Source organism: Oncorhynchus keta, chromosome 35 (assembly GCF_023373465.1).
Source record: "Oncorhynchus keta strain PuntledgeMale-10-30-2019 chromosome 35, Oket_V2, whole genome shotgun sequence".
In the NCBI taxonomy this organism is placed as follows: domain Eukaryota; kingdom Metazoa; phylum Chordata; class Actinopteri; order Salmoniformes; family Salmonidae; genus Oncorhynchus; species Oncorhynchus keta.
The window spans coordinates 24,150,155-24,165,063 of record NC_068455.1 but is presented as its reverse complement, the minus strand read 5'-3'; the positions used below and the strand labels follow the sequence as shown (position 1 = coordinate 24,165,063).

At 39.3% G+C, this 14,909-nt stretch overlaps 1 protein-coding gene across 5 annotated transcripts in view; it reads right to left on the bottom strand.

Annotated features, from left to right (window-relative positions):
* The window catches only part of LOC118369066 (homeobox protein Meis2), a 126,761-nt gene extending 115,181 nt beyond the window's left edge, over positions 1 to 11,580 (bottom strand). The window contains exons 1-6 of one of the 5 annotated variants that reach the window (XM_052496713.1): positions 10,348 to 11,580; positions 9,587 to 9,819; positions 8,659 to 8,800; positions 8,224 to 8,274; positions 7,579 to 7,629; positions 6,822 to 6,971 (exon numbers count right to left, since the gene is read on the bottom strand). In XM_052496713.1, coding sequence (XP_052352673.1) covers positions 6,822 to 6,971; positions 7,579 to 7,629; positions 8,224 to 8,274; positions 8,659 to 8,800; positions 9,587 to 9,819; positions 10,348 to 10,359 — 639 coding nt within the window. In that variant the 5' untranslated portion in view covers positions 10,360 to 11,580. Of the gene's footprint in view, positions 1 to 6,821; positions 6,972 to 7,578; positions 7,630 to 8,223; positions 8,275 to 8,658; positions 8,801 to 9,586; positions 9,820 to 10,060; positions 10,217 to 10,347 lie in introns of those variants that run through there. The other 4 variants (XM_052496711.1, XM_052496714.1, XM_052496715.1 and 1 more) reach the window with 4 other exon arrangements.
* Positions 11,581 to 14,909: the final 3,329 nt, after the last annotated feature.

Sequence of the window (14,909 nt, the reverse complement as noted above, 5' to 3'; positions counted from 1 at the left end):
GTAGTACTGCTTCCTACAACGGCTGGGCCTGGGAGGCTCCTCTACTGAACATGTCCCATATTGCTGACACACCAGAAACATAAATCATAGCCAGCTGACATTTCAAGACACATCTTGCCACACCGCATATGCAAGTAAAGTCCTTGCACATTTTTGTTGAATTTGACACGTAATTACAGAGACACGCCAAAAAAAGATGTTCAAAAGTGAAGGTGCTCTTCTAGTAAACAACTGAGCATTTTTACAACACCTACAATTATCCTCCAAGAATAAAAAGGAAACATGAATTAATCATCTAATAATTCACCATTGTGTGTTTTAAGTGATAGGCGTGGCTGGCAGGCAGTGTGTACAGTGGGGAATTCACTTCAGGGCAAAATAAGTCTTCATTGCACTGAATGGCACATTACATGTGCAATCATTCCATCCGAAAGCACAGATAAAAACTTGATTACACACCATTGAGAGCTATGTGATTTACAACCTTAAATGCGTTTCCATCCACAGTCTTTATATGAGTAAAGTCATACCGTATAAAAAAAAATCACGACAGCTGCGACGGAAACAGGAAGTTTTGGTACAATTTTATAAATGCCAACCAACAATTTTTGTTAATTCGACATGGTCAGATCTTTTTGTATCAGTAACATTTGTTCATGTGAGAAATGGCGGTGGAAACGCCTTTATGTGCACATACTGATATAATAACCATCATATCGAAGTAAACGTGGAGTCACGCGATGATATGGTGTGTTTTCTTCTCACTTAGGTCTCGGGAAACAATGCAGTTTTTTTCCTCTACACATTAAATAAGTTATGATGAACTTCACAGGGTGTTGAAAGTGCAAGGTGCTGAGCTGATGTTCCTTTCCAATAATTATAGAGGGTCTTATTCTAGTGACATGAGGAGGAAGGGAATTTCATAAAAATAAAAATTGTGAAACTTTAAAAAAGCTATTATTTTTAGTTAAAACTGTACTAAATATATTCACGTCAACAAATAACTGATTAAAAAACACTGTTTTGCAATGAAGGTCTACAGTAACACCATGGTGTAGCTGGAGGACAGCAATTTTTGTCCTCCTAGGGTATATTCACTTCAATACAAAACGTCAGAGGCTCATGGTTCTCACCCCCTTCCATAGATTTACAAAGTATTTATGACGACTTCTGGAGGGCGTCCTCCAACTTATCAGAGATCTTGCAGCAAAAACTGACATGTTGTTCATCCAATCAAAGGATCAGAGAATGAATCTAGTACTGAAAGCATAAGCCACAGCTAGCTAGCACAGCAGTAGAGAGAAAAAAGCAATAATTAAACAGTTTTTAACTAATTAATATCTTCCAAAAGAAATAAGCAGCAGAGAGCGACAGCGATAGCTATATTTTATTGTAATTTTTTCCCAATTTCACCTACTTAGCTAGCTAGCTAATGCAGCTAATTTAGCCTACTCAACAACCTGACTCAAACAGAGAGGAATCTCTGAGTAGAGAAGTGCAAATGGAGTACAAAATGTGTCTGATGCCAAGCAGATATTACAATAAGAAGCATTTAAAATCTGCATTTAAAAAACACAGCAAGATATTTGTTATGCGTTTAATATTTTTTTCCTGCGTGAAAAACACAAATTCTTCATTAACACAACCCCTAAGTTTAACTTGCTCATTAATCTAAGTAAGTGGCTGACTTAATAAGGTGACGGGGCATCATATTGTTAGCTTTCTGCCGTGTTTGAGAAGTCAAAGCCCTTTGGATGAGTTATTTGTACAGCTGCCACTATCTTGAGTACCTTGCTGCTTTTTCTCCTCTCTGTTGTTACCCGTCTGCTCCTCCCCATCTTCTCAGAGCAGAGCAGGCAGGCCCGTTGCCCTAGCGACTCCAGACTCCACACAGACACAACCTGTAGCCTACACATGCTGCTCCAGAGCCAGCACCGTTCTTCCTTCAGAGAAGCATGCACAATCACTTGTAAATGTCCAAACTCACCAAATATTACGTTCTGTAGCTCTTACCTATATATGTATAACCTTATGAGCTGGATTGCCTGTCTTTGCAATTTGTTTATTTTCGTTTTCACTCATTAGCATATTTAGCTACCAGCCTCCATTAAAATGAGCTATTACTTGTGCTAATTTTGTTAGCATTTTGGTAATACATGCCCAATGGGCTTTTGTTCTTTTTTTTTTGGCGCCCCCTTGTGTACTAAGCTTGGAATTCCGTATATGCAGGTATGAGAGAAGGACGGTAATGATGACATGGAAATCTGGATACCACCCAACCCTACATGGGGAGGTGTTTTCGCCTGGTCAAATACAGCTGTTGTGTTGTGCACTGAAGTCCACAAGCGAAGGGAAAATGTGAGAGGAGGAAAGCACGTAGATGTGATGATGCAGTTTGTATGGCTGCTATGAAAGTGCAGTGTGTGCGGGTGATAAGGGGTGTATTCATTCTACCGATTCTGGGGCAAAAGGTTTCTTAAACAGTAGCAAATGGAACAAAACGGGATGGACCTACCTGAATTTGTCCAATAGAAATTCTCGTTTTAGTTGCAACATGGTTTTGCAACTCTTGGGACTAATGATTACACCCTAGATCAGCTAGGTGCAGGAAAGAGTGTGCAAGGCAGTATTGAATGTGCCAGTGTCTGTCACCTTGTCTCTCCACCTGTGTACCTACTTTCTTTCATAGGCTAGGTTGTAGCAACCTCATGATGGGTATAGGGAAAATTCAAGAATCATGTATTAGTCTAAACCTATCAATGTGACATAGAACTATGTGAATGGAATATGAATGACAATTTGAATGACATATTTTTAAGAGAAATAAGGTAAATGCTCATAAAAATATAACAAATCCTGGTGTAAAATAAGCTTACACATATCTTAAGAATATGATCATAAAACTACAACTCCGGGAATGTGTTTTATCTCAGTTGTAGGTTGCATTGGTGTCTATGTTATGGGGCTAGGAGGGAGGGATGTGTGGGTAGCAGAGGGGTGGGGGACTGCAACAAGTGAGCCTCGAGCCACTCTCTCCCTACTACCCATAGTGATTAGACATGCCAGCCAACAGGCCCCTGCATCTGAACACTAATCAAATAGGAAACGTAGGCCCAGACACAAAACAATTGTCTCGAACAGTGCAGTCAGGCCACTCAACGACACATTGTTTTGATGGGGGGATCCAAACAAAGTCAGTCCAGTTGGCGAGAGCTACTTATATTAGAACACCTTCCAAAACGGACAAATTCCCTAGACGTAGGCTACGCAGGGAGGCAGAGTTTACAATTATGGAGCAAAGCGCGTGTAGTACTAAGCATAGGCACTTAAAGAAACAGGCCATTTATTACATGTCCAATGATAACAACAGAAGCCACTGTATATTGTACAGTATATCATAGTATTGGCATGAATCCTTGTCACCATCCCGATCAATGTGTTTTTACAGCCCAAGCCTTTACCAGAGAATGAAATGTAAACACTAGTGTTTTCTCTCCGGCCGTGCAGAGCTAAGATAACCTACACATAACCTTTGTGGGAACTACAACCAGCAGCCCTCAAGCGTTGAGAGAAAAACCGAGTGGCAGAAAGTCAACTCCCACAATATTTCTTCATAACAAACAAACTATGCACAAGTCGTAAAAAAAAACAGCCTCAATAGCAATGTGCATGTATTGGAGGAAAATGAACATCTTGGCTAATATGTAGGACTACTGATTGAAAAAAAGCCATGCAAAAGACAGGAGGAGGCACAGAGAACAAATTCATTAGGACAGATCATATTCAGCAACCATTAATTCTATTCGCCACCTTAATTGGATGTAGCACAGAGAAGACTGACATGTAATTTCTTTAATTAAAAGACAAGCGAGCACAGCAATTGACGAACAGCACCACGGCACTGATCGTTTGCTAAGATCCAGACAGACCCTTGTTTCCACTATCCGTGTGTAACAAAACATCATAAATTTTCCTGTGACATGGGTGCTTGGTGGTAGCGGTGTGCGGGGTCAAAATGCGGGGGGGGTTGGACAGTCATAGAAGGCCAAAGTAAGAAATCAACAGTAGCATTAAGGCTTCATCCCCTCTGACAAAGGTATAATCCAATCAAAGACAACACAGTGTTGAAGTGTAAATAACTCATCATTCTTATTGGGTTCTAATGTCAGGTATGGATGGAGAGAAACCAGGGAGAGAGGAAAGGGGGGAAAACAAGCTCAAAGCGATGTCTCCTTCGCAGTGAAGAACCTCATCATCTCCGGCAAGCCTAACTTTCACCAAATGAGAGGAGGCCATGGGCTATATATAAAAATTGCATATCTAAGCAAAGAAAAATGGACGCCAGAGATTCAAACTAAATAAATGTGCATATCTAACTATCAAATTGTCTTCCCCTCTCCAACTAGGAGAGGATAGAAATGCATCATAAAACAGAGGCAAGAATAAATAATAAAATAAATAAAAAACAACAAGTGTAGCTGCAACTGCTTGCCATCCCTACAGTACACACACGTGTGTTCAAATAATTCAGATTTCAATGTTGTGTTCACTCATATTAGTCCTCATCATATTTGGGGCATATACAACTCAAACTACTAAAATATGATATGGAAATGAGTGTGCATAATGTGGGGGACATAGCCATTAACTACAGAGTTGTAGGGCCTGGTTAAGTGCAGGCCACTAGAATGTACACTCTACTGTTATAGACCTAAATATCCTCTGTTATTCATGACACAAGGCCTACAGTTTAAGCCATAATAGTTTCACTGTTATATCAGCAATTATATGTTGCACTGCATTTCACATTACTGTCAAGAAGTACTGTATAATACAAAATCAGTGTAACAATAAATATATTATTAATAGTGATGTAGTTGTGACAAAATAGGTGGGTCAAGTCTGATCGTCAACACACTGTACAACATAGCATAACAACGTAAAGCCTAAACTACAACGCACATACTTTTTTACATTTGCACAAAGATAATCTGATAGCACATCCATTATTAGCCTACAGTTCACACTACAGTTTCAGCGCTATAGTCTCTTAGTAAACAAGGTGCAGAAACGCACAAGCAACCTCCTGCTTTGGTAAAACTGTACACAACAATTAGTTGTAGTAAAATGTTAATTGCTGCCACAATAAAAAAAAAACATCTCTCCAACCTAAAACACCTAATCAACAGTCAGTATATAAACGAGCCTAAAACAAATGACTTGTCAAGCACCTTCACGTTTGTTTATTGCTGCTTCTGATTTTCTTTATTGGCATATTTAATTAGCTAATTATCAAAATAATATTTCTCACAAATGGAGTCGATGACAATTGCTTAGGTCCAAACATTGTGAGGGAACATTGGAAACTGGCTCGAGTATATCAACCATCTGCCACGAAACTAAACAGGCTATCTAATCTCTTCAGGATAAACAAAAGCATGCCTCATTTCTACACTTATTCTGTAAATGAACTCCACAATATTGAGCTTTAAACCGCTGCTCGGCCCCATTTTGCTATGGGTGTTAATTGTGTTTTAATTTACCTTAGGCATTGCACTCTGACTATCCAACTCTGAACAACGCCGCGGCTATTCAAAGGGAATAAGCCTCTATTATAGCTAGACAGATGCAGCTCAGTGACTTTGCATAACACTTAAATCTGCTTTCATTCCTAATAGGCTTGAGCTCGTGCTGCTCAGATATTAACCAGTCAGTCACTCTGTCGCAATATACACACCCCGAATTCACCAACACGTCATCCCTACAACCTATTTAATACGGATATTAGACCAGATCCCAGATATTAAATCAATAATGAATTATCAACTGTGCATTAGGCCTTTACAGTACACCGATGCAATGCAGCATTCCGTTTGTTACATGAAAAAGCCATGTTTAAGGCACCAGATCGATCTTCAAATGTAAAGGCACTGTACTTCATGTGCATATAAATGAATGGGGGGGGACACTGCAAGACCACAGGGCGATCAATAAGAAACAATTAAACACATTAACATCAACTGCAAATAACGTCAATGCTACACTACCAAGTCGAGAGGTAGGCTTATAATACCAAATGATGAGTTTGACATTGATGGTAGCCCATAAGGTATCCCAGTGAATATGACTTTCTCCCTTTCTGCATCCAAATCCAACAGCTTTGTTACGCACGCTACAAATCATTATCGTCACTAATATTGTCTTCGGAAATTATGTCCTTGTCTTTTTAACATTAGGCCACTCCAAACACGTGCTATAGAATTGTAGTTATGAGCAAGAGATAATCGCTTTCACATTCAATGTCCAACAATCCACGATGTGCACGGCGGCCATATACAAAGACTAGGCAAACCCCATAGCACAAACACACACTCACACGAGCGCGCGCTCTCTCACAAACAGAGAGACGCTGGCGCGCGCTCGCACACACACACACACACACAAACAACCAGTTACTATACACACAAGAATGCCCCTAATCAAAAGACTAAAACAATAACTCACTGCATTGTATAACCAATGACTTTTGACCTAAAAATATCGATTTCCCAAATGCATTTGCTGCAGGCCTACTGCTGAGGTCAACATGGGCGACAACACAGACTAAACGGAGACTATAATGACAGTTCACACCATGTAAAATAACAAACGAATTATACCGTAGGTAAAACACATTTGAAACATATTCTATCAACAAAAATGTCTACTTCAATATCACCACCAACAAACAACGCTCATTCACATACAACGCCGACGGTGTAACAGGCCTACAGAACTTTCTGATTAACTATTATAAAGATAGAAAATGTTGTATTACTTACGTGATCGGCTAGGTTGGTCGAAGATCCTGAGAGCTCTTCGTGGTCTGACTTCGAGCTGCCATCCCGCTCGTCAATAACTAGATCTATTGGCATTTTTCCTTTCAAACAACTGATGTACCGGTGGCAAAAATTGTCGCAGAGCTCGTGCACCTAGACCAAGAAGAAATACGTTTTTTTCAGGATGGGGAAACGCAGGCATTCCAGTAATAGGCCCTAACTACTATTAAGGGCATTATCCGCCAATGCAAGGAAACAATAGTGAAATTGTTGCAGCGCCTATTATTCTCTTGAGACTACAAGAGCAACAAGTTGAACAGCAAAAAATAAACACTATGTGTGAACTCGACAGATAATAACCAGTTGAGGTCAAATTTCCAGACTTCAAATCTGTGATATTAGCATAACAACAACGACAAAGCATGATCAATATGGTCAGTGTATTTATAGGCCGAATAGTGTGAATTCAATCCAATCACTCTGACCTATATTATGAGTCTGTCTCTGTGTGACAATTAAACATTATATTATTTACATTTTTAAATATGAATATTTGTATCAGGTTAAGGTGTTACATCTCATGCAATATGAACTAATTTCCATCTAAATTCCAATACTGTCAACATTTTAAATGTGTGCAACAAACTAGGCTAGCCTACTATACGAGTTAAACCGGGCCACATGCATACAGAATCTAATGCTGATCACCTCTCAAATACTATAATCACACAATAAAAATATGAATTGTAAAAATCTTTACCTTTTCTAATTCTAAAAGGTGAAATCGTAATACTTGTATGGCTTGTATCATCTGAAAACAGGAATAAACAAGAATAAAAATCTACATTTTTGGTGTGATAAAATTATGAAAGTATAATGGTAAGCAAAATGCTACACATCATGTTATTGTAACTTAATATGACAAAAACACATGGACTTAATTGAAGTTTGTGCTATAGGGTTCTCGAGCAAAACAAAGTTATGCTTCCCACACTTATCTTGGTGGGTGAAATTGGATGGGCTATTGATTTAAGATTTGGACTATGACAGCGGCAGATACAGCCACATTGCTCCCAATGAGTGGCCATGGTTCATTGGAACAGGATTCGCCCAGCGACAGTCACAGCACTTTTTCGCCAAATCATAGGCTTCCCTCTCCGCCTCCTGTAGACACCGTAAGTAATTCTGTGCCACTCGAAACCCCTCAGAGCTTCCCCTTGTTCACTTCAAAGACACCTATCTAACATTTGTGTTGTGCTTTTGCATCAAATCCTTACATATTTACTTTGCGATGCCGAGAACACAAGAGCATGTTTAAGTCCACAAAACAAGCTAAGTAAGAGTAACAAACAGTCACACCAGGAAATTAATTGAACGTCAAATGGTGGTCCTGCATAGTGCTTACCAAATTGTCCAACTCTGGATTTGATGAAAATAAAGGTTTTTCTGCTCGGACCTACAATAACACCAAAGATGGGTGATTAATTACTTCTTACATGCGTCGAGGGCATTTAGTCATGAATCCATTCTAAAAATATATATATTTGATTTCGTGCAATAATAGGCTATTGTATAATAAATAAAACATAATTCACAGTGATATTATATTTGCATTTGCATACGGTGTAAACATGAATAACTCAATATCACCAGTGAATTCACGTGTTAACTTCGACTATGTACAGCCTATATATATAACACACTTTTATTTTCAAACGTTCAACTTTAACTTTTAAATTCCCAAAAGTGAAATATGTCAAAAGTTAACAAGTAGATACGTGTGCCACAAGCACTTGGAAAATCGTATTAGGTTTTTAGTAAATATATATATAAAAATGACCTGTTTGGCAAAGACTGCGATGTCCTCGTTGAAGGAGTCAGAGGAGCAGACATCGCCGCCTGCTACCCCAGGCTCCCTCGGAGTGCACGTCGCCAGCTCGCACTTCTCAAAAACCAGCGCGAGCAGCGGGAATAATGGGTGACTGTAAGAGGGGAAACAGAGCCTGAGCACAACCCGGCATCCAGCGCCTCCACACAGGCTTAACACAAGCTAATCACACGGCTACACAGCAAGCTAAAGTTTAGCGTAAAACTAAAGATGCTAGGAGGGCAAACAGTGAAGAATGTGTCAGGAATATAGACTATCCTTTCTAATGTTTTGACTGAGATAACTTTTTGAAATGTATTTTACTTCTCCAAATTCATTCATAAAGTAGCCTACTTTGTAAACAACTTATGAATAAGCTATGTGCACATCGATGGCAAAATACATTGTTTACAAGTTACACCATATGTGATTGTCTTATATCTTTCCAATGTACTTTACGCACAGACACTAAAGCATTCATTAGTAATGGCTTTTATAATGTTTTGGGGATTATACCAAAAATAAACTCGGACCTTTCAACGGTTTACAAGTATCCATAACCATAATGTTGCAGTGTGTTCAAATCCGTGTTACGATGTGCCAATAACATGCATCCTTCTAGTTAATAAAGGTTTAGTGTTAATTGTATCATAATGGTTATCCACAATCGTTTTAAAATATAAGGTATGATAATATCAGATGACTGATACTCTTAGACCTCTAGGTTTTGACTATACTTTTTCCAAACACAAAATGATGCTTGAAATTGTTTAAACTAAACTTGCTAATGCATATACTCTGAGTTAACTAACTTCTGCAACAAGTAAAACGTCCATAAGTCAAATCACCCTGAAAGCCTAAAATAGATTAATAATAAGGTATGTAATTATAGTTCACCTACCCATAAATTTGATCTTTATCCCTCTTTAAAACATCGTTGACAGCGGAGCCCATGCTGTTAGGCATAACGCTGGGATGGGGTGCATGAGCACCGTAGTGCTGGCTGGCATGGATCGGTGGTCCATGGTTCAAGTGATGGACTTGGGGTAGCGGCCGTGGAGCATGCGGGTCTCCGTACATAGACGCCGGGAGCCCGACTCCGTCCATCCCACCATAATGGGCCAGCTCATCGTACTGGAATAAAACAACAACAAACTCAGAGGATAGAAACCCACGAGTAAATGTGCCCAAAATGTACATATAGTTACAAGGAAACATTTAAGTCATAGTTGGCTATCGTCAAAGCGATATAGTGAAACTACACCAACATTGGAAAAAGTAGCCTAATCCTTGTGCCATTCCTGTTGCTTTGACAGAAAAGGTATTCGCCATGGCTAAACTATAGTGTGAATACGTTGATAAGGTTTGTAATTACCAAAAACATTCTAGTTCTGAATCCCCGAAGATGGGTTACTTTGGCAAAACACAGAATTACTTAGGAGTCCCTTTAAAAAAAACTGCTCCACAAATGCGGCGGAGACCGTTTGTTAAACCGAGGCGTTCACTCCGCTTGAAGAGTAAAGGTAGGCTACAGCAAAAATGTCAAATAAAACGGCTTAGATATGAATGCTTTGTAAAGCAGCCGCCACTGACAAGAGGATATCGATATGGAGGCCCTCCTAGTGGATTTGTATAGGTTAGTGTTGGAGATTTAAAACCTACCCTTTGCGCCATCAGGCTGCTCTCCAATAAACTCCTGGATGTGTCGTATATTTAATATCCCAGTCCGGTTAGAAAGTGATTTACTGGTACGATTCCTTTTTCAACCAACTTTTCTTTGCAAATTCTCCTATTCTCCAATGTGGTAGAGTACAAGCAGAAGCATCAGGAGTTGTGCAATTTTTCTTGTTTTCCTCTCCCCCCCCAAAAAAATAATTAAAGCAGCACCTGAAGGTTTACAATCGGCCCATCAACAACCTGCATGTAACTAAACTGTCGTGTCTCATGGCTTTTTGCCACTCCAACTGTCAATCAAAGCCAGGGGTTGTCAAGGTAATGAATGAATGATGTTTGGTGATGATGTTCAAGAGAGGGTGAATCTTTTTAGCCCGTTTTCATCCAGCAAGTCCGCGTCCACTTTGTGCCTCCGGATCGCTATTTGTTTTATTATTACTGTAAAAAGAAAAAGAAATTAAGAGATTGCAATTCAGATCTTTCCTTTCCCCCGTAGGTATTTAGTATATCTCGCGGTCCGAGATGAGTGAGTGTCAGCGAGTGTTGGCAGGTTGGCTGCTAGCTTGCTTATAGAACAGAGTCAGTTTGCTGCGCTGATCGGCGGGAGACTGAAATGACGGAACCCGGAAGTAGTGGTGGACATAGCCAGTCCTACAACAGCTACAGAAAGAGAGGAGAGACCAAATCCTGTGACATGCAGAGTATGCACAAGGACGGCTTCAACTCGGGGGGAGCCAAACAACACAGCTTCTACACTCCCAGCCAATTCCATTCGCCGATAAGAGAAAGGCAAAAAGAAAAGTACAAAAAGCGTAATATTTGTGTTAATCTGCAATGTATTCAGACCCGAAATAGCGTTTTACTATACATGCCAACGCGGACCTATAACACTGTGTAATAATAGTACGAAAAGCCGGAGTTAAGGCGGACGACAAACGTTAACTTGTTCTAGTTTTCACTATTGCAAATAGGCTGGAAGAAATACGCGTGGCACCTCGCACCGGTTATACATAAAACAAGTTATCATCACTCATGCTTAGTTTTCTCACCAAAATATTTTAAACTAAGAACCCATCAAGCCATCAAACCTTATCTCTAATCAAATCATATATAGGCCTAACGTCACTGTAAATATATCGGATGCGTTTTGTGTTTAAATTATGAGCATGACGCTTACTTGTTATGTTGTGTTGTGGGTATAGTCGGTGTGCCTAATATAACAAATATTGGGGATACCTTCCAATCGTACTGCTAATTGTGAACCGAGGCTTATTAGCAAATTAAACGATATGACGCCCCCCAACCCATAATGAACTTTTCCAAATAGAAAAAAGCTTTGCTCTTGTAGAGAAAGTAATGTTGTATGTTTCTTTCGTCCAATCCCCTCTCTCGATAAAATCCGTGCCTTGCCTCAGAGTAGTCAATTATCAAAGCTCCACAATATCATCAATCATGTGTAGTTTGAAGTTTAGAGGAGGAGCAACCCTCCGGCCATCGATTGCACCGAGGTTAGCCCTTCTTCACTGAGCCCAAGCTTTTTTACGCACAAAACCGAAACGGGCCATCTATCCCTTTTAATATTTACCTCCATCCATGATAACATACACTGTTACGCAGATAGCATCATCGTTATTTTGATATGTTTTCAGGCTCGGTGACATTGTTGGTTGTTGTCGAAATGAACCATTCACAGGTTGGATGAGCTCGTGGGTTGGATTCAGCTGTATGGTCAATAAACTCCCAACAAACGCGCCATACGGTTGCTTGGGTTGACAATATAAATAGCAATTAAAAATATGTAATAAATGAAGCACCGTCACAACAATTATGTTTGTTGGCATAAGGGGGTGGGAAGCCCTGCAAGAAAAAGTAGGACTGCAGGGTTGACAAACGACTGTGTGGACATTTCAACGTGCAATAGCCCGAGAAGGAACCATAGTGGTAAGCGCAGAGCGGCATGGCAACTTCTCCAAATACCTCTGACCGCTGCTATATTCTGTTAACAGGACCAGTGGCTAGCTGCGTGAGCTGTTGTAGACTGTTGTTTTTATATTAGACCTACTGCTTATAATGCTATCGTGCACTATGACTTGTACACACTAACGCTTGCCTTTCCCCCCGGATAAACACGGTAAGTGAATCATATGTCCTTTGTTATAACTCGAAAAACGGAAGGTTCTCCCAACAGTGCAGTTGTGGAATGTCAGAAAGCCAGGCTATTTAAAGTAGCTGCTAGTATTAGGGCTGCTGTAAATGTGTATAATGATTCAGTCGCAGCACAGCTATCCAAAACAGGAAAGTCTCATTTTCAAACGTTCGATAAATTAAACGTGCCTACCTATTCACGTTATACGGTCAAAATCGTATTCAAAGTTTAAAAATAATAATATTTGAGAATCTACATATGTATTTTGGCCTAAAGGCGGGGGGGGGGTGTAAACATTCGAAGAGCTTGTGAAAATTGCTGTGGTGATTATGCGTAATAGCCTTGCTCTTTCAAAATGCACCTTGACCTTTTGAGCATTTGGAAGTTATATTTTTTCAAGTCATATAACACCATATTTAGAATGTTTAGGAATGCATTTCAAAAGTTTATTTTATATATTTTACTTTCAGTTCTTTGTACAACCTAAATACATGTTATTCATTACAATGTAATGCAATGGTAAATCCTAAATATAGCCCTCTATCTATCAGCATTAAAATCTAACATAAATCCGAATTACATCAAATAAATCAGAATCATGTCATTGAGACATTATAGTTTAGTAATGGCAACTTTTATACATTTAAATGTTCGTTCTGTATATTGTATTTCAATCCTTATACTTAATAGTCTGCTAATTAATATTTAATTATACCATCACATTAACCTTATAAAACATAGAACATAGCCTAGATTAAACATAGGATACCTCAAACCTGTTCTCATGGTTTTAAACGTTTCAAGTGTCCCATATCATGCCCAAGTTGGTCTACCCATTATGTTTTGCATTATATTTCCAATAAGTGGATTTCCCATTGAGTGATTTTTCAGACTTGAGGACTCATACGAAAAAAATCAGTGTTCAAGTATTCTCTTAACTTCGTCAACATGCGGATCCCTCGCCTCTGCAGAAGATGGCATTAACAGGCGGTAAAATTTCATCTGGTGGTGTCAAATTGAGGTCAGTTAGGGTTAAAGCTCTCGGTGTCGGTGTGGGACATGGCCAGCTGCGTTTGGATTCATTAGGGGGCAGCGGATCCATTTCAAGGAAAACACTACTGAGACGAGGCTAAAGATCCACTCCGTGTCACATCCTAAAAGTGCACCACTGTAACAAAGTAACCCCAAAACTCCCATTTCAAAACAGACACCAATTTTCACTCTCGGAGCGGCCATCCTCTCCCCTACTCCATGGTTTCCTCTAAAGTAGCCCGGTAGCCTAGCTTGTTGCTAAATATGGAGAAATGTTTTGTTGATTCAATTCCTTCAAAAAGGTCACTGATACGAATCGGGGTTTAAATCCCTTTAGTGACCTTAAATACTTCTGAAGAAATAATCGCTGCTTAACCACAGGAACAAATAAAATCGGCCTAATCTTGTTTGTAACTTTGTTCTGAGTTGGCCCTCTTAGTATTTGAGATTATGCAAATAGGAAAAGATAATGTATAGAAAGACCACAGATAAGAGTAGATCATAGACTTTTCTGAAGGGGCCAGAAAACCAACAACTGTTCCCCTAATCTCTTTCAGTAGCTTTAAGGTCAATACAAAGACAATTTTGAATTGCATTAGGGTATTTGATTTATGGTTATTTTATTACGTTTTATAGTAGGCTAATGTTCAATTGATGTTCAGAGAATATCAATAGTCTATTGCATAATTATAATCTAGTTATTAACTAACTATTAATTTGTATCGTTTTGCTTACCTCAGTGTTTAGGCTACAGGATCTACAGTGAAGTTAGCTTTGTTTATACGTGGCCTTGTAAATGTTACAGCATTTATGGCATTACCTCACCAGGCTGAACTCTTTCTGACCCCACGTGAAATGTGACTAGGGTCCCAGAAAGTGGAGAGCAACTCAAATACTTGTAAAAGTTTCTCGACTAACTGTAAATTCTTCGACTCCAAAGCCGCATTTTCCACTCTACGGATTCTCAGAGTCTGGTGTCCGAGGAGGGTGAGATAGATAGATGGAGGGGAGGGGAGGGGGTACACAGAACGTAACTGTGGCTTTCTCCCTTGAAAATATGTGGGATCGGTCTCAAAGACACTTAGCATGCCTAATGCATAAAATATGCAGCCCTCTAGTGACATCTGGCGGATTGAACAAACACCAAATGTTGAAGCGCGACACTATTACAAATGATTTCAAAATAGGTCATCTTTATGAAATACACATTTTCGTGACAACAAAAAATATGCACTGTTCATAACGAATTAATTTCATATATAAACCATAAACCCATATGTTTGAATTGCAATTGAAGGTATTTTACAGTTGAAAATAGGCCCATTTGAAATATATATTTTATGAGGAGAGACTTTTGTTTCGAATGCCTTAG